Raw genomic sequence first — 26,302 nt, 5'->3', positions numbered from 1 at the left:
AGTATTTAGTTTCGCAGCATCAGCCTCAGGGATCTCATTAATAATTTAATCAATTAAATGTAATTTCATCAGACTTCATGCTTATATGTATGCAAAGTATAAAAATATAAAGATAAATTTAACTACAATAAGTTGTTTTATAAAAATTTATTCAGCCAAACTTAGCGAAAGTCTGACATAAAGTATTTAATTGGTAAGTAAATATTATTATATGCTTTAACTTGCTGTAGCTCTGCTTTATAAATTTTATAAAGTAAAGTTAGTTCTCTACTTATAAATCACCATTACTGTGGAACCGGTGGGCGGTTAGAAAATTTCACTACTAACAGAGATACAAAAGTGGGCGGTAGGTATAAAAAGGTTGACTACCCCTGTTCTAAAGCATATTTCTATAAAGGGGTTTATTATAAACATCTGAAATACAAAATGCTATGTTAGTACACACACATTCAGATATATAAAACACTGCTGAGACCAGTCATCAATATGGATCAGAATGTTGGGTTGGGCATCTAGTCAGAAAATCAGTTTTCTTATCTTCGAACAAAAGATCTTGAGAACGATACTCGGTACCAAGAATGAAGATGAAGTGTGGCGCATACGTCGCAACCGCGAAGATAACATAATCAAAACTATCGAAATCTCCCGACTAAAGAAGCTTGGTGATGTTGAACGAATGGACCTGGGGCAGCAAGTCCGAAAAGTTTTTGATGGTAAGCCACCTGGGTAGAGAAGTGTTGAAAGACCCATACTGCGGTGGTTGGATGGCATGTCACGGAATACGCATTTGGCTTAAGTAACAACATGAATAATTAGTGAATAGCACTCATTTATCAAAGACGAAAACAGTTGTAATATTCAAATGTTTCCTTGATAACAAAAATGTTTAAAACACGTTACTGGGTTTAATTATTTTTGTTTTATTGGTATCATTGTCAGGTATGCAAATGATATTTTTGGATAGCCCTGAAACCAGTTCCACAATATAATTTGTAATATATACAATATTATAATGCTCATCATAATAATATACCAAATAATAATTATACATAAAAAAAAGTGAAAAATAAATAATTTCATAGTATTTGTGTATTATTATTTATTATCTTTCCGTAAATAATGATATCACAATACACAGATATGCATCGACAATATAATACAAGCCAGCCAGATAAGTAATTTATTTCAAATAATATTCAGGACTGCACTAGGTTTTTAATTATGATGGATTCAGTGATGCATTTTTTTAAATATAATAAGTTCTATACTTCTATAGTTTAATACTTCCATCAACTAGAGTAGTGATTCCCAAGCCTTGAAATATTTTGTAAAATCTTGGGGACTCAACACTATGTTAAAAGGGTTTCAGGTTTTACATTTTCGCAAAGTTTGACAAATTCTCGCTGAATTATGGTTAGATCGTTAGAGTTTAAATATTATTGTATACTTACATCACCATGTTCGATTCTAAGAGGAACACAGATTGGAGGCTGTTTTAACATTTTTTTTTTGTTTTTTCGAGAAATGGATGTTGGGCTACATACTCAATCTATTTGGTCCTAACACACATCGAAAGATCGTCCTGGAAAGAAGTAGGTATACTAATGAATCACTAAAATATATTTCTGTTACTCTTTTTCTTGATAAACAATGAAATAGCAGTATTGTATCTTGTTCTTAGTAAACATTGTCGTTCATTTCTTTTATAGTGTTAACTGTCAATGCATGGTGAAACTTGCATTTTAATTTCCCCTTTTAATAATGTCCCCTTGAAGAGAACGAAACCGGTACAAAATTTAATTAAAAAGTGGAATAAGTACTAAAAATTGTGTTTTATTTAACTAAACAAATAATTAATCAAAAAATTAACATAGTCGTTCCCGCTCTAAAAATTAATTAAGTACATGGACTTTTTTACGATTAATTTTTCGCTATTTTTATTAATTCCTATACAAAATATATTGAAATGTGAGTTTTATTTAATCACTGGGCTCGAATGCATGATTCGACAGTCAGAGGAAACGGATACTAGCACAATATTGTAGTGCACTGAATTTATTTATAATAACTGTGAACAGTTACTCAGTTCAAAATTCGTAGTCTTTTGTAAATACGTAGATACATCAACTATATTACTACTAATAAAAGTTATTAATATTGGCTTGAATCTTTTGTAACTTTGAAACAAGGTATCATTGACATCAAGGTATTAAACAATATTATGTAGGTACTAACCGATAGTCTAAATTCTTTGTACTTCCTAGATGGCGTTAAGATATTACAAAATTGATATTATTTCAATGTTCACGACTATTGCAAGTATTATTATATTTGGTAAAATAGTACAAACATTATTTTTCCTGTCAATTTCTTTCATAGTTTAATTTGGTTATTTTTATTTTTTTTATAACAAAATTAACTTAACAACCGGACCTGGCTCTGATGAAATATGTGACATACAATTGGGATTTAAAACATACGGTCCGCGAGCTACTTGTGCCGGAATTAGAGGTTGTGATCGAGATTTGTTTTCCTCGATAATTCTCGAAAAATAATGAGAAAAGTTGCATAAATGCTCAATAAATAATTTTTCAGAAATTTCCAAGAAATTCTTTTTTTTAAATCATCAATGAGAATTCGAAAAAAAGTTACCAGAAAACATAACTTAGCAGCTAAAAATTAGGATGACAACACATAGTTTAAAAATTAAAACATAATAATTATTTCAATTCGGCTAGAAATAATAAAATGGTCCAAGGAGTAAGTAGATACAAGTAAGGTGTTAGGATTCTCGACATCTCGAGAAATGAATAAACTAATCATGAATTCTCGAGTCTAGAGAAACGAAAATAGTCATGATATCACAAGCTTTATCCGTGATAGAATATTTGCACGGGAAATATTTAATTCATTGATTGATAATTTTTCTTCTTCTGTGCTGTCTCATCTACGACTATCATAGTGACTTCCAAATTTGAGACCGTGTTTTAGAACGTAATAACAAATAGTTTCTTTTAATGTTTAGACGACACACTTGGTGCATGTCAAACTTTCTGGTGTTGGGAATCGACTAGTTTTCACTATGATATTTTCGGTTAAGAGGCCCACCTAGTCAACCAGCTACCACCGATGGCTCGTCTACTTCGACACCAAGCATCGATTCTGGACGTGCCCTAACACTACCTAGGAAGCAAAGGTTTTTGAGGCTTAATTTATCTTGTATCTCCATAATCATGAATAACAATAACTTCATGGTTGCCAAGCGTAGTGATTCTGCCTATTCTGTCGAGCTGAAGTTTAATGTATCTCACTGGTGTTGGTTATTTTTGATTGCCGTGTGAATCATACATAAATTAAGTAATTTACAAATGCATTTCTTCCACTACAATTTTATTATTATTATTGGCTTTACACTTCGATGTGGATTCGCCCCACGAAGAGGTTTCTTAATAGATTTTCTTACGAGAAATAGCGTATCAGTTTCGTGCTCTGGGTATAAACTACACGAATCGCTGATATCGTAGACTACAATTATTTGGCTCGATGGCAAATTTAATATCAATGTATCCTGTTGCTGAAAAACGTTGCTGTCCCCTGCCCTCGAATCATTTATCTAATTCTAAAGTCAGTAATACGTTGATCGACCAATTTTATTGTTTGCCATTTTTATTAGTCAGTCGTTCGAAGCTGTGCTATAAAAAATAATATTTATCTATCAAATTTGGTATTTTGTTATCAATCTTATATTAAATTAATAATAAAGATTTAATATTATTTTTAAAAAAATACTGAAAGTAGGTGATTTTGTGAGTGGCCCAACAAATATACGAAATAAATAATAGTAAATTTAAATAACTAAACTATTTTTTTATACAACACTGAATACCTACACGGAATATTTAGGTAGGTATGTAATATTATGTTTATTGAAAATACATCTCTTTTAGACACGTCGGAAACATACATATTAGAAAAATCCTAGAAAAAAATGGACCGAGTTATACTTGAATATACATTTTTCTTTTTTTTTCAAGTGGTTCTCGTGGTGCAGTAGGTAAGGCGCTGGCCTTCTGCCCAAGAGTTCTGAGTTCGATCCTGGTGAGGACACAATATTTATGTGTTTTTCTCAAAGCCTGGGTGTTTGTGATTGTCCAAAATTACTAACAACCACATTGTAAGAAAAAACAAGGACATGGTTATTAATAATTCAAAAAAAAAAATATGATATATATATATTTTTCACTTTCCCGGATGATTGCTCTCAACCAATTGAACTACCAGTTCAACTGTCATTACATTGTGAATAGGTCAATTATATTAATATTTAAATATACATCAGGTATATAAATACTGTCTACGATAAATACGATTGCATAAAAGTAGTTAAGTTAGGTTTTTTATTCATGTAAGTATGTGTGCTTTTTATTTAGGTAAATATTAATTTTAAATCTTGTGTATTATTAAAATAAAATTTATATTATGTATTGTCGTAGATACTATTTTATCGCACTTTACATACCTCTCATAATCTTCCGTCGATAGAATAATTATTTTCTTTATATTCCTCTGCTTGGCCACCGTGTGTGGTGGGTACCTACTTCCTCTACTGAACGGTATTTATCAACTCTCTGACAATTGTTAATCTCTGCACCGTTATCAAAACACTAAATGAAAATATTTAATTCAAAATTCTTAATAGAAATGTTATGTTATGGTTAATTTTTTTTTCTATAACTCTACAGGGTTTTGGCTGTGCGATGAATTGTTATAATTGGATTCGATGTTAAAATAAAAGAAATATGTATTTTCTTAAAATATGCGTGTGAGAGGCTTCTTTATGCTGTGATGGTTTTCTACCTCACTCAGAGAGTCCGAGAGATTTCACTCTATGTTATCATTATGTTGGTTTTATCTTTTAGGTCACGTAAGTGGTGAATAGCAAGCTTTTAAAATGTCAGAAGTTCAAGTGACAGTCATTCAAGGTGAACTGAAAGGGAAAATTGTCACTACATCAAGTGGATTTGCATATACTAGCTTCCAGGGAATTCCATATGCTAAGCCGCCTCTGGGTGAATTGAGATTTCAAGTAAGTGAATTAACCATTTCAATCACAATCATTGAATTGAATTAAATTTGAGTATTAAAAAAAATATTCTTTGTTTGTTCTATTCCAATAAATTAATCAGATTTAACTCACGTCAGTTATCACTTATCACTAGGGAATCCAACCCCGAGCCAAAATTTTGATCCCGGGACTGGTCCAGGGATTGGCATTTTTCCATAGTTAATATATATTTTTTTATATAAACAAATAACATTCGTAAAATCGGTCAAAAATAAATCGAGTATAATTTATACTATTTAAGACATTTATTGTTAATATTGTATACGTTCAGTCTTGGAAATACATAGGTTTAATGGAGTAAGTAAATAATATTGTAATATTAATAATAATGTGAAAGTAAAACAGTTTTATTTATTTATGAAAAGATAACAAATATAATAAAATTTCAGTTAACGGCCCACATGCTCGTCGTAGGTCAAAATTGAGTTTTTATTGTATTATCAAACCATGATCCTGGACACTCCTTAAACGTTGTAGATAATCTATCTATATAATTTATAAGCCTTATTATCCTTTATATTTATTTCAAACATTTGATGACTGCATAAAGTATTTTTGTTACATAAAATAGTATTCTTTTAAACCTCTCGCTCTAATGTTTTAGAATATAGTCATATTTCGGTACATGAATGTGCAGTGGTGTTTTTTGAATAATAAAATGCCTAATTCTTATCAAATTTGGGATCACAGAGATTATCAATATAATTTTTATCGTGAATATTTTACTAAAATTATCTCGTCATAAATTATACTAATGGTTTTATAAATGCGTTTAAAAATTAATAAATGTGAAAAATCTTAACACCACTGCACATTCATGTACCGAAATATGACTATTTTCTAAAACACTAGAGCGAGAGGTTTAAAAGAATACTATTTTATGTAACAAAAATACTTTATGCAGTCATTAAATGTTTAAAATAAATATAAAGGATAATAAGGCTTCAAAATTATATAAATAGATTATCTACAACGTTTAAGGAGTGTCCAGGATCATGGTTTGAAAATACAATAAAAACTCAATTTTGACCTACGACGAGCATGTCCCCCCTGTAGTTATTTTCATATTATTATTTGTATATTATTTATAAATATTTAAAAAAAAAATGATAAGAAAATCAATCCCTAAAGTTTCGGATTATGTTTACTAATCTCGGGATTCACAGGTGTCGAAAATGGTTCGGGATCCCGGGATTGGAATTCCTACTTATCACTATAAATAAAGAGCGTACTATAATATCTAATGTCACATATTTACTTCAATAAAACATTATATTATTTAGATCATTAGTAATATTCCTCGATTCCCTGGGTGCACATATAAAGATTATTAGTATGTAACAATTTGGAGACTCATAGAGGGGACCTGGTGGTGCAGGTAGTTCAGTTGAGTGAGATATACACATTCCACAAATTTTCTCTAATAGTCGAAAAGTAACCATGGGGTTTCGCGGAATACCTTTTAGGGAACACTACTGTAGAGTGTAGAATATCATACTGTACTTAACCTTAGGGATTGGTAAGGGGGCCCGGCAAACATTATGGCTTCAGGATGTGGGGGCCATGCCCGAGGCAGTAACTGATATTGATTTTCTGTCCTAGAATCATGGCCTAGAATCCCGTAATTAAAAATAATTATTATAGAAGATGACGGTGATGACTGATGATTATTGATGAATTATTGTGATGTGATGAGTGATGAGTGATGACATAATAATATAATCAAATTAATGATTTTTTTTGTGTACAAGTACGTATATGTTTTAGTGGTTACTGATTATGTTATAGGCCCCATTGATATAAGTTAAATGGATTTTGTAATGTGCACACCCAATTTGTAAAAAATACCTTTTCATTCTGTTTAAGATTTTGGTGTAATTCAATAATCGTGTGATTGGTTTTCATTCTTTCGAGACCCTTTTTAAATCTCTTGTAGAATCGATAATTGCGTTATCTGCGTCAAAGAAAATAAAACGCCGCTGTTAAGTGTCAATGACTTCAACAGTTTTTCTATGTATAGCGGAGTGATTAGTGTATAGGTATTCAGTTATACTATATATTATTATCTAAATAATATGATAAGGAAGATAATATGTAATTCGACAATTCTGTTTATAAGGTGCAGTCAAATGTATTAGATATAGATTACACATTAATAATAATTGTTTCAACTAAAAGATAGCGAAAAAGTAAAAGAATCATCAGTGAATCTATAAAGTTACTACAATTAACTCATTTTGCATTCCAATTTATAACTACTATAGACACTGTAATTTAGTTTTTATAACTTTTTGGATGAAGACAATCGCCATTTTTTTAAATACGTACATACTAGTAGATACATATTTAAATTACGTTGATTGTGGAATTTTCCACTATATAGATACGCAAATATGTGTGCGTATATTGAGTGAAATAATATCTAGATTCAATGTAAATAATATAGAAGTATATATTATATTTAGGTATATAACAACGAAATAGAAAAAATGAACGCTTGCATACAAAATGAAATATATTTTCATTTACCTACAATATGTTTTCATATTAAGTTCTAATTAATAGACCAGTTCAAAAATAATCATTGAATCATGAATGTCGTATAATAAAAAGAAATACTCAAAAATCTTTCTGTTGCTAGGATCCTCAACCAGCTGACGCATGGAGCGGTGTTTACGATGGTACCTTCGAAAGAGCATCGAGTTCCCAAATAGATATGATATTCACACAGGAATATGAAGGAAGCGAAGACTGTTTATTCCTAAATGTGTATTCTCCTAAGATTAAACAACCCAATGAAAAACTTCCTGTAATGTTTTGGATCCATGGTGGAGGATTCTCAATGGGATCAGGCAGCGAAAATTTCTACGGCGCTGATTACTTAGTCGACAAAAATGTCATACTTGTTACATTCAATTATAGACTGGGTCCACTTGGGTTCCTTTGCTTAAATACACAAGATAATCCTGGAAACGCAGGAATGAAAGATCAAGTGATGGCTTTAAAATGGGTGAAAAGTAACATTGATAAATTTGGTGGTGATTCAAACAATATTACAATATTTGGAGAGAGTGCTGGTGGAGTTTCTATAAATATGCACGTACTGTCACCTATGTGTAAAGGATTATTTACCAAAGCCATTCTTCAATCTGGTACTTGTTTGAATGACTGGGCCATTCAAAAGAATTCAGAAAGTATTGCATTCAAACTGGCAGAGATTTTGGGTATATCATCCACAAACAAAGATGAGGTTTTAAAACAATTAAGAAAGATACCTGTTGAAGAATTGACTAAAGCATCGTTTCAACCAGTATTTGTTGCATCAACTCTTGGACTTGATATACCATTTGGTCCTGTAATTGAAAAAGAAAGCGCTGGCAATGAAGCCTTCTTCAGTAAATGTCCTTTAGAAATTATGACATCAGGAAAGTTAAATAAGGTTCCAACTATGATTGGATTTACATCTAAAGAAGGAGTATTACTATATCATCAGTTTGTCTCGAAAACTGGAATAGAAACCGCGTCTTTAGACAAACTAGTGCCAGATTTTAAAAAGATTTTATCACCAGATGTGGAAAACATTCTTGGACCAGAGAAATCGCAAATAGTCGCCGATAAAATAAAGCATTTCTATTTCCCGACAGAAGCCAATGTATTTGAAGATTATGTTGATATGATGACCGATGCAGCATTCGTCAAAGATATAAACACAACTGTCAAATTATTTATGAAACATTCACCGCCATCTTACTACTACAAATTTTTGTACAATGGTACTCTTAATGTTTTTAAATTTTTGACCAAATTTAAATATACTGGAGCATCTCATGGTGATGAGCTAGGGTACTTATTCAAAATGATACTTCCGGAACAGCATTTGACGAAAAATGACATATCTGTTATCAATAGTATCACCGAAATGTGGACGAATTTCTCCAAATTTGGGTATGTGCTTTCATCTTTTATCATATTATTATTTTTTAATTATCCTTACACCTCTTTAATCACACAGTAGTTTTATAAATATTGTATATAATGTTTCTAGCTCAGTTGTATGGGTTTAATATGATATAAGTTTGTTTATTTTATTATTTTAGGAACCCGACTCCACAGTTGTCTAAAAATATTCCTGTGATTTGGAAACCAGCTACTGAACAGGAACTAAATTGCTTGGAGATAAACAGCACCAACATACTAATTCAAAAACCGTTTGCTGAAAGGGTTCAGTTCTGGGATGATATTATAAAAACCACAGACAATTCAAAGAATAAATATAATCTATTGAATCGTCTCCTCAACAAAATATGAAAGTAATTAATGAACATAAATTAAGTGCACACAATATATTGTGTTTTGATATGAAAGAATTTTCATGCTCATTATTAGGTTAAGATATTTCGATATTCGTCGAGTTAATTCATTCACAAATTTCTTTTTCAATTTTTGTTTGGCGATAATTTATAGATAGATTATACAGTCAAATTTAATAGCACATCATTTCCCGAAACGAATGCTCTATCTCTCGTTTGCTGTAATATCTATAAACAATACAATACTATGGGTGATTGAAGCAATCACGAAGAGATGCTTAATGAGTGCGACACTCCGTACCCTTGTGGCACAACCTCAAGGGTTCCGTCGCCGTGACCGACCCTCCTTCATCCTGCAGCAATGCTCCAGAAGATCTACACGCTGCAGGTCTCACGTGGCATTGGACCGAGGGAAGTAGCGCGACCTTGTGCTTGCCTTACTAACTCTGGGGCGTGACCGGGTGAAGTAATAGTTTGGGTGCTTTCAAAATAATATACTATTTTTCACGTCAATTGTTATTATTTCGAACAATCCGTGGAGGAAAGTGACAATGATATTCACGTTCGCGAAGTGACAAGCTATGTTGTGGATACTATAGTAAATAAATTTAAAATATCATTAATTACCTAATACAGATTGATTAAACTGTTTTTTTTTCTTAAATTTTAAATTTTAAATATAGCAAAAGTCAGAAGTTTCAAAACATTACGTAACTGAACATAAATTTTATTGTAATTAAAATTAATTAAAATTATTTAATAATATAATAATATAACATAAGCGATACAGTACGTAAGTACCTACATATCGGTGTTATTACACATTTGTATGTAACTAAGCCAATTTATGAATAAAACTATAAAATATACCTACTTACCAAATTTGTATTAATAATCGTCATTCTACGGACAAACATTAAATTACATGATATATTTGTTTTGAAAATTTAAATTGGCAATAACAAAATTAATTGCAATGATTCTATATTATTATTCCTATATATTCAGCGAACATGATTTTTAATCTTTTTGGTGGCATCTACTAAATTATGAGGCGAAATTATTATGTAGGTACTCGGTATGGTACATTTACATTTTTACATTTGTATCATAAATATGGTGATTTATTGCTGATCCATAAATAATAATAATATGCTGTAACAATTTTCATGCTTTCATAAACAGATACATCCTGGTTGTAAAATTAATTCTACCTATATTGCAGTAATCATTACAAATCAGCATTCATGTATTTATTATATATACTAGCGAGTACCCTGCACCGTTGCAATGCCAATCAAAGAAAGAAAGTGTTTGTGTTTTAATTCTGTTTATTGAAATGCTTTTGGATACACAATATTTTTTGTTTTTCCATCTGGTGCGTACACGAATAAATCAGAAGGTTTTCCAACGCGTGACCAGGCCACATACAGCTGTCCATGTTGTGAGAAACATGGATTTTCCAAATTTGGTATAGGGACGCATATGAATAGAAGATAAAATATAATAAGAAGATAGTTTTTCTAATTTAGAAACCTTTGCAAATGTACACACAATAAATCACCAAAGTTTCATCGCAATCGGATGAATGGTATAAGAATGCATACAGGACAGACAAACAAACATTCATTTTTATATATACATATATAGATATAAAATAAATATATAAATATAATAATATAATGTAAATATTCATTTACAGGCCATGAGGCTAATCACAGTAGTGTAGTGCATCTCGCACACTCTAGTGCAGTGCTCCGCAACCTTTTCCAACCCATGGCACACCAAAGGTCTTCCCAGAATTCCGCGGCACACTACACGTAAAACAATTTATACACCAAAACATGGACTCCACATCCTGAAGGGGGACCCCAGACCAAGATCTTTGGCGGGCCCCCCTACCTATCGCTTAGGTTAAAGACAGTGTGATACTCTAAAATAGCGTTTTTCAAATAGTGTTCCAAGTAAAATTAATGGTATTGATTTTAGGTTTAGCGATTTTTTGTATGGTTATATTCTAGTTATATAATTATGGTTAGTTGTCGGGTTAGGAATCATTATTTGTCGAGTAATAATAATAATAATAAATTGTGTCCTACAATCACATGTTTAAAAATATTAACACTTACTAGCGTAGTAAAATAGCGCCGCAGGTGACTTTTTTTACTCTAAAATGGGAGCTGAACTGCGATAGCTTTGTCGGAAATCCGAGGATATTTATTATTAACAAAATCCATAAAATAGCCAATGGAACATAGGCGAACTTTTTTAGCATCCCGTCGTTTATCAATTCAACAAATTCCTCTCGAATTTATAGGAAAAGCGCTTCTATAGAATTTTCGCCATTGGTTGCAAAAGGGTTTCGTATCCTGTCACATTTATTGTATGAAAGTACTGATGAAATTTCTTTTGCAGCAAAGTTAAATGTTTTTGAGACGGATCTAAAATTAATTGCTTGTTTTCAATGGTGGTTTGGTAGTTCCTTTGGAACATTTGTAGAGATTCTTGTCTTAACTCCTTCTGCCAAAGTTCTATTTTATTTTTGACTTCTTCTAATTTATCAGAGCTCGTCAATATGTTTTCATTCTGACCTTGCATTGTTTTATTAAGTTCATGCAAATGCTCAAATATATTACCAGCCATGTATGAAAATTTGGATATTGCACCGCGGCACACCTAGCATCGTCTTGCGGCACACCAGTGTGCCACGGCACACCGGTTGCGGAGCACTGCTCTAGTGCACGCCAACCAAGGTCTTGGGAAGTTGCTCCTGGGATACTCTCAGCTAACCTTTCAAGGGTTCGCTACGGTATACGCCTGCTTAATGGGTGCGGAGACGTGGCGGGTGATGGAGGGAAAACTTTAATTTTAGTTCTGCAGTGAACCAGTAGTGTAGTAACAGAATAAAAACAACCACAAGCACCTATCGAGAAGTTCACATAAATGTATTGGTGACCACACCGGGATCGAGCCCGGAGACCTTGGTTGAAAACTAATGCTTTACTTACAGGATTATTATTCTATTCTAATAAAGTAGCTCCAGTTTCCACAATCACATACAACGAATTGATATGTACCAAATTTTAAAATGAACTCTACCCACATTAAAATAAGGGTGATTACAGATAATTTTCATACTTACATTTGTTTTAACTATTCAGCTAATGTGTCTCTTTACTAGAGCACTGGTGCCCAACCTTTTTGTGTCGCGACCCTCTTTTGTAAAGCTAAGTAACATGCGACCCCCCCGCTACATTAGGATCAAAATCGCTTTCAATAAAATGAGAAAACACAAAATAATCATAAAATAAAATTTTGCACATGGATTATATAATCTTCTCTTTCTTTGTTGAGTCCATATCTGAATATAGTTGGCCTTCTAGGTACCAAGTGACCAATTTAATATATATATGTATATTATTTGATTACATATTATGGAATATACCTACTACTAAAAAGAAAATAATATCTATATAGACAGCTGCTAAAATAATAAAATTAAACAAAATATTGATCAATCATGTAAAATTATAAAAGTAATTTATTGACCGACCGTCGAATTTGGAACTAAAACCATTATTACGCAAAAACAAAAGAAGCTGTCAAATGTTGGATTTTAAATTTTACTGTGATTGACGATAGATTTTATATTTCTACATAAAACAATGAAGATTTGCAAAAATATCGGAAAAGAAATATTTCTTGAAGTCACTGCAGCATTCTACCTCGACGACAACCTATAATGGTCGATAAGTAAGTATCTGTGCTTATAAACTTGCTTTAAAATGAAATATGATTTTCATTATTGGATATATACCTATCTGAAAGAACTATGATCAGAAACGTGTACCTATACAATTAAACATAGTCAGTGACGTCCCTAGACAAAGTGCCGCAAATAGGCAGCGCTAAAATTCCACTCCATTTTTATACAGTATTTTTTGTCATCCTTTCATGACTCCAACATTTAAGAAATGCGTTGTATAGATACATTACTTACAAAAAAATATAAGTATGAACCACTAAAACATACAAAATTAAATTTAAACAAAAAACATAATATCATTTAGACATTTACCCAAATCACCAGAGCTGTAGTATTATTTGGTTGATATTTCTGACACATTTGGTTTGTACCATTCAGCAATACACAGATTTATTATTTTCACAGCATTTTTACTACGCTATTATACACCTACAACGCGAAAAAAAATAATTTTAGCTATTTCTATATACACCAAAATGATTCTCCTCGATTTGCCGCCCTCCGAGTAACTGCCACCCCCAAGTGACGCTCAATCTGCCTACCCCCACGAGACGTCACTGAACATAGTGATGATAAATCTAAGCGCACACTATTCTGATAATCAAAATTATAGAATAATGTTTATTGATAAAAAATAACCAATAATCTAATTATTAATTATAAAAATATTATGGCTACGGAGTACATTTTTTTTAAATAAAAGTTTTATGATAAAAGTACCTAGACATTTTTTTGAATATTCGAAGAAGAAGAGTTAGCTTCTATTTCAACTGATTGCGGTCTTAATATAAAGCTCATCGAGTTATTTCTGGATATATTCTGTATTTCTGTTAGAGAATAATATTCTGAAATAGCAAAAAAAGCTTTGACAGTTTTCTATTTTATCATATTTATGGGAGTTGGGATTTTTAACACTTACGAGCATTATATGCAAAAAAAAGGAAATATGTACTCAACTGTGTTGTAGATGAAAATAAGAGTCTGCTTATCACGTATTATATACGTCCTAATATCAACGAAATTACCCAAAAACATCAAGCGCAAGTATTATATTATTATTAAGAATAGTGTAAGCTTTTAAATTTATATTAGTAACCAAAATTGATTACGACTTTTAATTAAAAATTATATAAGAATATATTGTGTGGTTTGCCGCAAAGCAAAAATTGTTTTAAAGTATGCCGCGAGCATCAAACAGTTGAGAAACACTGCCCTAGTAACACAATAACATATTTAACTAAGAAAAATATAATTAAGTAGGTTCTTCAAATGATATTTTTTATAATCTGATAATAAATATAATAATAATAAATTGAATTTCTAAAAGTTAATAAGTGATATCAGAGGTCATATTATACGCACCCCCAGTAAGATACTGTCGTAAGTCTGAAATGGGCGTTTTCGAGTTATGGATGTGGTTGGATTCGTATTTTTTTTTGCTATTTTAATAAAATACTGTCGTATCTCAAACTCAAATAGTGTCAGAGAGAAAGCACATAATACAGTACATTACTTTCCGAAAACTGTTAAATCGATAATAAAATAGTGTTGTAACTAAGTTACGACAGTATTTTACAAGAAGCTTTCTAAAAAACTAAAACAATACTTTTCAAAAAAATACTGTTGTAACTCTGTTACTACAGGAAGATCTTGAGAATAGTCAATAATCAGCGTAATTTTGTCACTAGTTGCATGGATATTATTGTTCCAAAGTATTCAAACAAAAAAACTGGAAGCAGCAGAGGCAACAATTTTTGTTATCAACTTCAATTAAATGGAAGTAAACTAGAAGAAGTATGCAAAAAATGCTTTATCAACACATTTGGGGTGAGTGAAAGGTACTGCTCCACTGCGTGGAAAACAAGAGATCTCCTTTCCGAAATGCCAATTCCAGAACAAATAGGTCACCATGCCAATCACAAAAAAATGATATTGATTTAAAAAATGATATAAGAGCTCACATTAAGTCTTTCCCAGTGATCGAGCAACATTATTCGCGTGCACAGACGTCTAGATTGTATTTAGATGGTAAATTAACAATTGCTGAAATGTATCGGTTATACAGAAAACAACAAGCTGACAGCAATATGCCAATTGGAAAATAACATTATTATTCGCATCCATATTTAATGACGAATTTAATATTGGCTTCTTTAAGCCTAAAAAAGATTTGTGCGTTGAATGCGACCTATACAATAATTCTTCACCAGAAGAAAAAGAACAACTTCAAGAACTTCACTTCACTTCACTTCACTTACGTGAAAAATATCACCACACTAAGCATTTTATTTTTTACAGAGACAATTGTGCCAGACAGAATAAAAATAAATACATTGCTGCAATGTATTTATATGCCATCGGGAATTCACAAAAAAAATAAAACGATCTCTCATAAGTTTTTGGTCACCGGGCGAGCTAAATGAAGGCGATATTGTCTATTCTAAAATTGAGCAGCAGAAGACTAGGGCTCTAAAAAGGGGACCAATATTTGTGCCCAGCCAAATGGTTACCATTGTACAAACAAGTAAGAAAACAGGACAATCATACATTGTTAAACCCATGGCGACAAATAATTTTCAAAACATGAAAAAACTAGCAGATAAAATCGGAAAATATTACAATACAGATGAAAATAGAGAAAAAGTTTTGTGGCAGAAGATTGAAATTATAAAAGTAGACAGAGACTAGCCATACATTATTTTTTTTTAAACCAGTTATCATGAAGAATGTAGGAAATTGAATGTTCGTCAACGGCAAATAGGTAAACCGTTACCAATGGATGGTCTCAAATTATCCAAAGCATATCAAGAGCAGCCAAAAATAACGACAATTAAAAACAAGGATTTGCTTTCTCTCTACACTGCTAAACATCGTGAATTTTATTATGATTTTTTTGCTTCTCTTACAAGTGATGTTTAAAAATTAAAAATTGTACCTAAAATTTTAATTTTCCCATTAAATAAAATAATTAAGTATTTTTTTGTTGTTTTGAACTAATAATTGTATTTTTCTTGTTTTTTTCAATAAATCTTTAAAGATTGTACCATAACTTAGTATTTTGAAAACCTTCCTTTACAGTGCCCAACAAATTAGTCGAAATTATTAGAGTGATGGTAGGGAAATTTACATAGAAAGTATTGAGTTGATTCAAATTTTACCATGAAATTTTCAAATATCCTAATAAAATACTGTCGTAACTCAAAAATATTCAAATATCTCCATTTGTATATGTTTTAGAGACAAATGGTAAATACAGTTGAAAATAGATCATGTTTTTCCAAAAAAATGAGTAATAATTTTTACATTCAGACTTTTCTTGTATTTACAAAGAATATTTGAAACTTCAAATGGCTCTCCTGCAAAATGCCAATTTATGGATTACTACAGTATTTTACTGGGGGTGCGATAACTTTACTGATAACTGATAAGTGATTATGTGTTATTGTATTATCAGTATTATCACTATTATCAGTTCAATTCTACTACCTATTTAGTTACACTAATAAGTAATTAAGAAGATAATGATTAAATGTATCCCAAGTGTAATGTGACTTTAGAGTTTAGACAGCCTCAGGGAAAATTAATTTGGTAGGTGCTTCTTAAAAAGTAACTACATTTTAATAATACATAACAGTGGCGGCTTAAATATTTTTTATTTAACAATTGAAAGAATTTCGTACACTAAACACTAAACACACTAAAAATATTCTAGCTAATCTTGAAAATGATTAAGAGAAATTTCAATTAAATTATGGAAGAATTATTTAAATAAATATCTAAATAAAGTAGTTACTTATGTAAATATTTCAGAAATCTAGTAATACGTAAAGATAGTTATATAAACTATCAGTTGTAGGTACCTACATAAAATTAAATTTGTATTTTTTTTTTCAAAAAATATCTCCAGTTTCATTTAAAAAAAATATAATTCAAGAGTTATTTCTCTAAAAACCTAAAATGGCCGCTCTAGAAAAACCGTTTTCATGATATTAGTATGTTGAATTTCTGGCTAACCAAGCGTCCATAAACATCTTGCACTATGTGTATACAAATATGTTAGCGAGGAAGTTTATTCCTTGGCCCCCTTTTCAGTTCTTTTTTTTTAATAATATATAAGTTAAAATTGTTTGTTTTTAATATTGTTATAAAAATATAAATAAACTGCCGACAGGTGTAGCAACTCAAGTGTTGGTTTAAAAAAACGTTCTTAATTAAATACAAACAACGACTTTTAACATTATTCTTCTTCTTAGTCATGTTATGAAGTTATGATAAATAACATAGCACTAACGAATAAAAATGCAGTAGGTATCATCAGTGGCGACCGGTGAGCTATTTTACTGGGAGTTCACTTTTTTCACCTTTTGACTGCCGTAAAAAGGCATTTGCCTTCATCAAAACTTCACCAAAAAATCAAAAAAAAATCTATTGGTTTTTTTAATTTAGTACATTTAAAAGAAATCATAAATAACTCACTATTTATTATTTGTTGTACCTCTAAAAACAGTTTTTCTTGAAAAAAATGGATTTTAAACTTTAACACAAACTGGTTGACACGAACTATTTAGTTTTGACCGAATTATTAGTACTACCGAAATATCTCGTATCTGGCAGTGACCGGGATTTATTGTTCATTTGTATGAGAAATCCATTCTTCTGTTTTTCATCGACACAAATTTTTCAATTACGCGTTTGTTGAAGTAAGGAATCTCTTGTATCATTCTTTTTTCGATACTGAGCATACATAATGCGTTTAATCTTGATTGCGCGATGGTGTTTTTACTAAAACACTTGATCCGTTTGAGTGTGAAAAAACATCTTTCGCTTTCCACTGATGTCATCGGAATAGTAAAAATTAAATTTAATAGTAAAACCGTTTCCGTAAATGTGTCAATGAGATTTTTTTCGATTAAAATGTTTTATAATGCTGAGGCGCCATCAGCATTATAAAAATTATCCAAGCTGTAAATAACAGACAATTCATTTTTGAGTTTATTTTTATCTAAAAATTCAGACGTATTACAGAGCTAGTTTGGAGAGATATCATAATTGATAAACATTGTGAATTTAGTTATCAAACTGAAAAAAACTTGAAGTTTATTTTTAAATTGTACTTCGCCTAAATTTGAGAAATGTTGTCAACATGTGCGGAAATTTAATATACGTACTGTGAAAAGAATTTATTTTTATAATAATATTGAATAAAAATTGTCAAACAATAATTGTACGCGTGATACGGGCTGTATTGTTTTAAAACCGATGAAGCCGCATTCGGGCCGAGAGCGACTGAAACTGTCGCTCCCGAGGACGTAGAAAAAATATTTACGTATTGCTATTCCACGCGACAGACGACGATCTTTCTCATTGCAAAGAAATCGAAATTAGATTACTGGGCACTTTGGTCGAGCGATGTTGGGTATCGCTCCCATCAACATATAATATTATTATTTAAAATAGCCGGTTAAAAACACATATTAGAATTTGTTTTTGTATATGAATTAATGACTACGGTAATAGATCAGAACACTTTTAATTAATCAAATATAAATTAAATACTCATTTAAAAAAAGTTTTTTCGCATAAATTGAGTGGGTGGGTGTGCACCGCTCCGCGCTCTCAAGGGAGAATCGCCACTGGGTATCATATTGCATTCTGAAATCCTTCAACATATATCTGCAAGCTGACTGTATGACGTGTCTGTCTTCTGGTAATAACTCCGGACCTGGTCGATATATAATAATTAATAATGAATACAAATGCATTATAATAGTTACGGAAATTTAAATACGGTTCCGTGTTGTGGTCATCAACTGTTCATTAAAATCAATGTCACCATTTTTTCTTTCGAAGAAAATGTAATATTGTTTATTGAAATGTTAATTATATGCAGCTAAAACGATAAATATGTAGGTACCTACTTAATGCTACAGTATACCAGCCATGGGGTGAATATATTATTATACCAGTCAGTCTGGACTATCATTATGGAAGAACAAAAATATTATTTTATTTAAGCGAATTGAGCGAAAATTTGAATTGGTTTCACTATGCTAATTATGGTCAAAAATCATACAGATCTGGTTGTCAGTTTTCTTACGTGTAGGTACCTATATAACTTCGTGGTTTGCTCACTACCTACATGTCGACTAATTAACGGTCTTAAATATAAAAAAATGTTAAAAAGTGCACGCGTTAAATATACTTACATTAGGGATTGCAATACCAAATGAAAATGTCAATACCGGTTTTTCGGTATTTCTTATTGTATACCTGTATTAATACCGGTATTTCTTAAACATAAAAAAAGAAGTAGGTGCTTATCAATAAAAATATAGCTATTAAATTTTTTTTTAAATATTATTTTATAGCAAAAACATATTATATACCTACATTTATTATGTTGACATTAAAAATAAGTATTGATCATAATTATTGTAGAACTAGTGATTTTTTACAAATAATTTCAATATATTGATAATTTTAAGCCCTCAAAAGTCATCAAGTGCAAATAAGTCCAGCTGCAGGAAAGGATTCTTAAATTCAACGCTTGTACAGTCATCAATGATTATAGTATAATTGAACATTTTTGTGACGAATGTTTTCTATTTCGAAATAATAGATAATATTATGATAATTCATCGCGACAATTGCTTAAGTATATAAATATATTTGATGAAAATTGTTATATTATTTTTTCACCTCTGTTGGATTCACTCAATATATTTGCATTATAGCAGCACATATAGTTCATTTTCAAAAACGTAAACGATTGTGCTTTCATAATACCGAAAATTCCGGTATTTTGGACTTTTAAAACCGGTATTTCGGTATTGATAAATACTGGAATACCGGTTTTGAAATACCGGTATTGCAATCCCTAACTTACATATGTAAAAAAAATGAGCGAATAACGTGCCTTATAACTATTATTATAATAAATCAATGAACGGATATAATCTCCTATATATTATTATACTAAAAGATTTTGGAAAACGCACCAATTGTTTTTATTTAAATACCATTTTGTTGATTTTTAAACTATTTCAATTCATTTTTTAGAGTCCCGAATTTATTACAATTTAAATCTAGCAGAATCTGATAAAACTTGACACAATTACAGATAATATCATGTTTAAATCGCGTTTTATATCCGTCACCATACATTTTCGCGTCTTGCTGTCCATCTACCGCAAATTGATTATAATGTTGCTTGGCGTACTATGAGTTTTAACAAGAAATAAATGCATATTTCCTCACTAATTACTACGAAAATATAATCTAAAACCACTTCACTGCCACTTATCTGTCAAATTGAAATAGATGATTGATTTTCAATTGTTTTCTTTTGCGAACCACCTGTTTTGACCTGTCAGAATTCAAATTTAGAATTTGCAAAAATAATCGAAAAATGTGACATTTCTATTAGCATATTAAATAATCAATTTCAATCAAGACATTTATTGTAAGATGAATATAATTTTAGTACTGCAATCAATAAATTAAATAATTTCAGGCTAACGAGTAATATAAGAAACTACATCTCTATATATATAAAAATCTCGTGTCACGATGTTTGTGGTCGAACTCCTCCGAAATGGCTCGACCGATTTTTAAGAATTTTTTTATGTAAGTATAATTATTTGTTAGGTATGAGAATAGGTCAACAAGTATATTTCATACCGCTGTGTGATTAGGGTATCTCTATCTAGAAAATTTTTCTTTTATTTTTTTGACAATTTTTTTTTTGTATTTTTTTTATTATTTGGCAAAAAAAATACCTATAACCTCAAATTTTCACCCTCCTGCCCCCACCCTCACATTTTTTAATCGCGATTTTATTATTTTTGTATGAAGAAATTTATTTCAAACAGAACGAAATTATTTATGTTGTTGAATGACAGATGGCGCTACGTCCGAGAAGAATTCAAGAGAAGCGTCGCATCGTTTTGACATTTCATTCGGCATATCACAACGCAGTGCGTGCAAAATTTTGTACGATTTATTTTAATTTATCTATTTTTATGTGCGTGTATTACAGTGCACAATGCCAGCAAGACGCAAGGGGGGCCATTTGGACCGTCGAACGAATAAAGCAACAAACATGCAAAATAGTAGAGCAGAAAGAACAGACGAACAAATCCAACAAGATAACAAAAACGTGCGTATAAGCATGTCGCAATTGCGTTCATCTCAATCACAAGAGGCACGAGCTGAACGAAATCAACAACGACAATTGGAACGGAGCCAAGCGCGCCGGTTCGTAGTTAACACACGCAGAGCAAATGACCGACAACGCCAACAAGTACATCGAACATTTACATCCGCTTCGTTCCTTCGTCTCGCATTCGAGTACGAGCCAGATATTGAATATTCCGCTCATCCGAAAGTGCTGATTGGTGCTATGGACAAAGAATGTCCCCATTGTCATGCGCTCAAATTCAAACATGACTCAGCCGGGATGTGTTGCGCATCAGGAAAAGTGCAACTACCAGAAATTGAGATACCACCAGAACCATTGAACGGCTTGCTCATCGGCACGGTTCCAGATTCAAACCTGTTAGTGAAGTCCATTCGCACATTTAATTCATGCTTCCAAATGACTTCGTCCGGAGCAACAGAAATAGTTCACAATACTGCGGCAAATGGTCAACAATTCCATTCTACGTTCAAAATCAAAGGCCAAGTATACCACAAAGTAGGCTCATTGCTGCCAATGCCAAACGATCCACATATATTTTTACAAATCTACTTCATGGGCGTGGCGGTGAGGACATCAATCATGTGGATGCACGTTGCGGCTACAATAGCCTCAATTCGCCTAATGCCAGGCGCATCGTCGGCGAACTGGACGCCCTGTTGAATGAGCACAATGAATTATTGAAATTCTTCAAAGCACACATGCACGAATTGCAAAGTGACAATCACGCTATTGTCATCAATCCTGATAAAACACCAGCTGGAGAGCACGTACGTCGATTCAATGCGATTGTTGTTGACGACATTGCTGGAATCATGGTTGGCAACCGCACATTGACGCGAGAAATCGTGATTCGAAGAAGAAACAATAATCTGGAGTTCATCGCTGACACACACTCTTCATACGACGCTCTCCAATATTCGCTAATTTTCTGGAAGGGACAAGACGGATATTGCATAAACAGTAAACAACGAGATCCTGTCACAGGTAATTCATTCATTATGAACATCATTACTCATTTTGAATTGAGAAAATGAATGGTTGATGTTTTTTTGTTTTTATCAGCGGTCATCGTCTACAGCGCTCTATTTCTCTTTCTGTCATAGATCCCATCCCCACACACTTACGATATATTCGTTATTTTTTATTTAACAACCAAAATATTCACTAGAAATAATTTATATGGCATAACAACGTTTGCCGGGTCAGCTAGTTATATTATACATATTACGTTCTTCTCAATATTATAGTAAGTATCAGATACTTATATATAAAATAGATAGGTAGTTATCGTGATTCAGTAATAATTGTATTATTTTTATATTTTGGTAGGTAAATGAAATTCATGTGAAGTTTAATAGAGGTAATTAAACATTAACGATGTTTATGTATATATTTTATAATAATAATCTAATATATAAAAATCAATATTTGTTTGTTTGTTTGTTTGTTCGTATTTTATGCGCTGCTATACCGTTCATCTGATTGCGATAAAACTTTGTCAACTTATTGCTTGCACTTGCGCGAAGAGTATAGGATATATCTTATATATAAAAATGAATGTCTGTCTGTCTGTTTGTATGTCTGTCTGTCCCGTATGCGTTCCTATACCATTCATCCGATTGCGATGAAATTTTGACCAGTTGTTGTGCTCACGCCCACTAAGGTTTCTGAATTAGTACAACCATCTTCTTTTTCTTCTATTCGTATGCGTTCCTATACCATTAATCCGATTGCAATGAAACTTTGGTTAGTTGTCGTGCGCATGCCCGCGAAGATTTCTGAATTAGAAAATCATCTTCTTCTTTTATTCGTATACGTTCCTATACCATTCATCCGGTTGCGATGAAACTTTTGTCAGTTGTTGTGCGCACACCTGCAAAGGTTTCTGAATTAGTATTATATAAAATACAAAGTTTGATGTTTGTTTGTTCCATCCAATTTTGATTTTTTTTTTACTACATATTAATAACATTAATAACGTTTTCATATTTTGGATTCGATTTTAATTTAGTGTTCTTTTGTTTGACCATTACTCCTATTAGAATTATTTTCATATTGCCATATTGTATTATACAGATATTTTAATATTAAAAAAATAATTTCCTCTTATTATTTTTTAAATATCTAAGATATATATAACCACGAAGCGGCCCTGTGCGAAGCCGGGTACTTCAGCTAGTTATATATAAAATTACAGTAACCTTTCTTCTTATTTTATATAATTAGTAACTGTTTATACTCAATAAAAATTAAATTGCAATAATGTTTCCTTTCATAAAGACGTCATTATGCATATTGTTTGCTATTTTATCTTTGATCACTTCTAAGTGAAATATAGTATATTTATAGTCAAAATTTATATAGTCAATTATGACCTTTTTGCGACACAATTAGGTACAATAAGTAAGTCCATTTTTTTATTTCCCCACCCAGATAATTTGTTAAATAATAAATTTAACATGTTGGAATTTATTCATTAAGTAGTACCTATATAGTACTTACGAATTTTGAAATAAAATACCATTTTTGCTGCTAAGCAAATCATATGGACACACGCCTTCAGAGTGGTTATTACGGGTGAGTACGAGTGGTAAGACTTTTATGAGAAATAGTTTTTCCTTTTTTTCAATCTAATGGCATCTTCCCCATTGAATAAATAAAACGTACTATAACGCAATAATCTCAATGTATGAAAAATAAGATTATCCTGCAGTGGCGATGGGTGGAAATAGGGTGGATCCACCATAGATAGTACAGACTAAACTTTGTTAGTTATACGTATTTGTTTACATTGAACTAAGACTATAATTTACAGATTGTGTTGGTTAGTTTTTACAATTCAATTAAACCCTGGGAAAACCAAGCCATAATAAGCATCTGTCAAAATTATGCCATTAAATCATACATCATTTTGGATATAGATAGAATAGTATTGTTTACTACTATTGTTTGGTTGAGACAGGGTTTAATGAATTATACAAAACTAACCAACAACATGTGTAATATGTATTCATGGTTCAACGAAAACAAATAAGTATGAATGAAAAAGTGCAATATATAAACATAATATTATATTCTATTAAAATGTCAGTGGTAGAGATCGGCGGTTGCCAGCTGTTCTGCTAAGCCTATCAGCCTGAGGTGGCGTCAGACGATATTGTGAAGGCCAGACTCCAGAATAGACTAAGCATATGACTTCAAATTTATATTGGCAGTGACGACTTGCAAATCGTAAAACTGACAAATCAGCGAAATGTCATACTTTATATTTATATAGTGCCCACCACCACCCGTCATATATGCACAGCCGTGGATATGTACGGCCCCTCTCTATGACGCTTTAAACGTGTCTGAAAGAAGTAATTTTGAGTGGTCATTCCGTCCCGAGACGGAGCTGCACGGGACTGAGGCTGCAACCATGCACCGTAGTGCTTAAAGAAGAAAGTTAAGAAAGATTTTTTTTTGTTTTTTGGACTGGCGCTGCTGTCCGCTGACGTTAAGCGCTTTGTGTACCCGCATACTGAGTGTCACGAATGAAATGTAAAACTGTCTGAGGTGAATGTAAATTTCATCCCGAAGGGAAAACTATGGCGCCGTCTATGCACACTTCACGATTATATTAATACTTTGGACGCTGAAGACGCACATGCGCGTAATGACCAGGCGGCCGATCGATGTAATTAACGTGCATTTTAAATGTGCTAATTAAAAACTCATTATCTACTCAGCAGCAAATGTGTTAATATCCAACATCGCTAAGCCGTCTGCAAGACCTAGCGAGACAGACTGGCGACCGCCAGCTGGCTATGCTAGTATATAATATTATGATGCAATATAATAAATAAGGATGCTGCTGGAGTGAAAAATAACTTAACTACATTTCTTTATGTGTTTAAATAAGTATATGTAAAATTTATTCAATTCACCATAAAATTATGGATAGTTATTATTTATTACAAATTGTTGTATTTCACATTATTTTATTGCTGAGTATAGTTTAATGAGTTTAGATTATAACCATCCTTGAGATCTTTCCAGTCAGCGAAAATTTCTATAGATTATATTGTGAAACTAGACCAATTATAGTCAAGCCGGGGTACTGAATATCGAGTTACGATGGTAGTGCTAGTTATTGATTATCTTCAAATGTAATGCGGTAATCTGTTCGCAGTAAATAAAGTTTTTCAATTGAATATCTAATCATTTTACAATACAATACTATTTTCTATAAACAGTTTACCATATTGTATTCGAAGAATAAGCAACAACTGACACTACGATCTAATTTTACAGCTTCGTGTCCAGGTCTGAATATAGTTGGCATTGGTTGCGAAATTTAAATAGTTTTTTTTTAAGTCAAAATCTAGAAACAAAGGAAAGTCGTATAAGCGCAAAGAATTAAATTTGGAATAATGAGTCAAATCTATGAGTCAGAGCTTGGACCTAATAGGTTGAACAAGTGGTTGACATCCATTTCTCGTAAAAAAAAAAACAAAAATCTGATAATAATAACCTCCACTCTGTGGAGGCCCATATGATCGTATTAGGATCCTGGATCGGACATGGTTAAATAAATGTGAATGTGAAGAAGATAACCAAAAGGAAAACTGAGAAATGAAGAAATAATAACTTCTATGAAATTCATTGAGGATTAAATTAATGATATTTTTTCTCTTTTGTAGGTCTAGTTTTGAAACTGTTATAAATCCTTGTCGGCATTGAGAGGAATTTATTGAAATGTTGATTTTCACCAGCCTGTTTCGATCTATTATTAGTTCCTTGTTCTTCAATGTCACACAATTCTGCCGAAGTTTCATACAAAATAAGCCTTCTTAAATATAATAAAGCAACCTATTATATTATTATAACATATTCTTTGTCCAAAATTATGTTATGTATAT

General features: G+C 31.7%; 1 protein-coding gene across 2 annotated transcripts; it reads left to right on the top strand.

The window, feature by feature from the left end:
- The first annotated feature begins 3,651 nt into the window (after nucleotides 1-3,651).
- On the top strand, nucleotides 3,652-10,214 carry LOC147066241 (juvenile hormone esterase-like). 2 transcript variants are annotated; one of them, XM_085955178.1, is made up of 4 exons: nucleotides 3,652-3,903; nucleotides 4,920-5,086; nucleotides 7,767-9,070; nucleotides 9,223-10,214. In XM_085955178.1, exons 2-4 carry the CDS (start codon nucleotides 4,952-4,954, stop codon nucleotides 9,431-9,433), a joined length of 1,650 nt encoding a protein of 549 aa, XP_085811304.1. In that variant the 5' UTR covers nucleotides 3,652-3,903; nucleotides 4,920-4,951; the 3' UTR covers nucleotides 9,434-10,214. The 2 variants fall into 2 exon arrangements, with proteins under 2 accessions (XP_085811304.1, XP_085811305.1); XM_085955179.1 differs by having other exon boundaries at nucleotides 3,652-3,907.
- The last annotated feature ends 16,088 nt before the right edge of the window (nucleotides 10,215-26,302 follow it).

The sequence above is a fragment of the Rhyacophila brunnea genome, unplaced genomic scaffold (assembly GCF_057557595.1).
Source record: "Rhyacophila brunnea isolate RB1 unplaced genomic scaffold, BYU_Rbru_1.0 scaffold_5, whole genome shotgun sequence".
Lineage (NCBI taxonomy): Eukaryota > Metazoa > Arthropoda > Insecta > Trichoptera > Rhyacophilidae > Rhyacophila > Rhyacophila brunnea.
Note: the sequence above shows the minus strand (reverse complement) of the source record. Positions and strands in the feature narration are given on the sequence as shown.

Coding starts and splice junctions, on each gene's coding strand:
- LOC147066241 (XM_085955178.1), top strand. CDS start 4,952: ATGTCAGAAGTTCAAGTGACAGTCATTCAAGGTGAACTGAAAGGGAAA. Junction 5,087..7,766: donor TGGGTGAATTGAGATTTCAA/GTAAGTGAATTA, acceptor TTCTGTTGCTAG/GATCCTCAACCAGCTGACGC. Junction 9,071..9,222: donor ACGAATTTCTCCAAATTTGG/GTATGTGCTTTC, acceptor TTATTATTTTAG/GAACCCGACTCCACAGTTGT.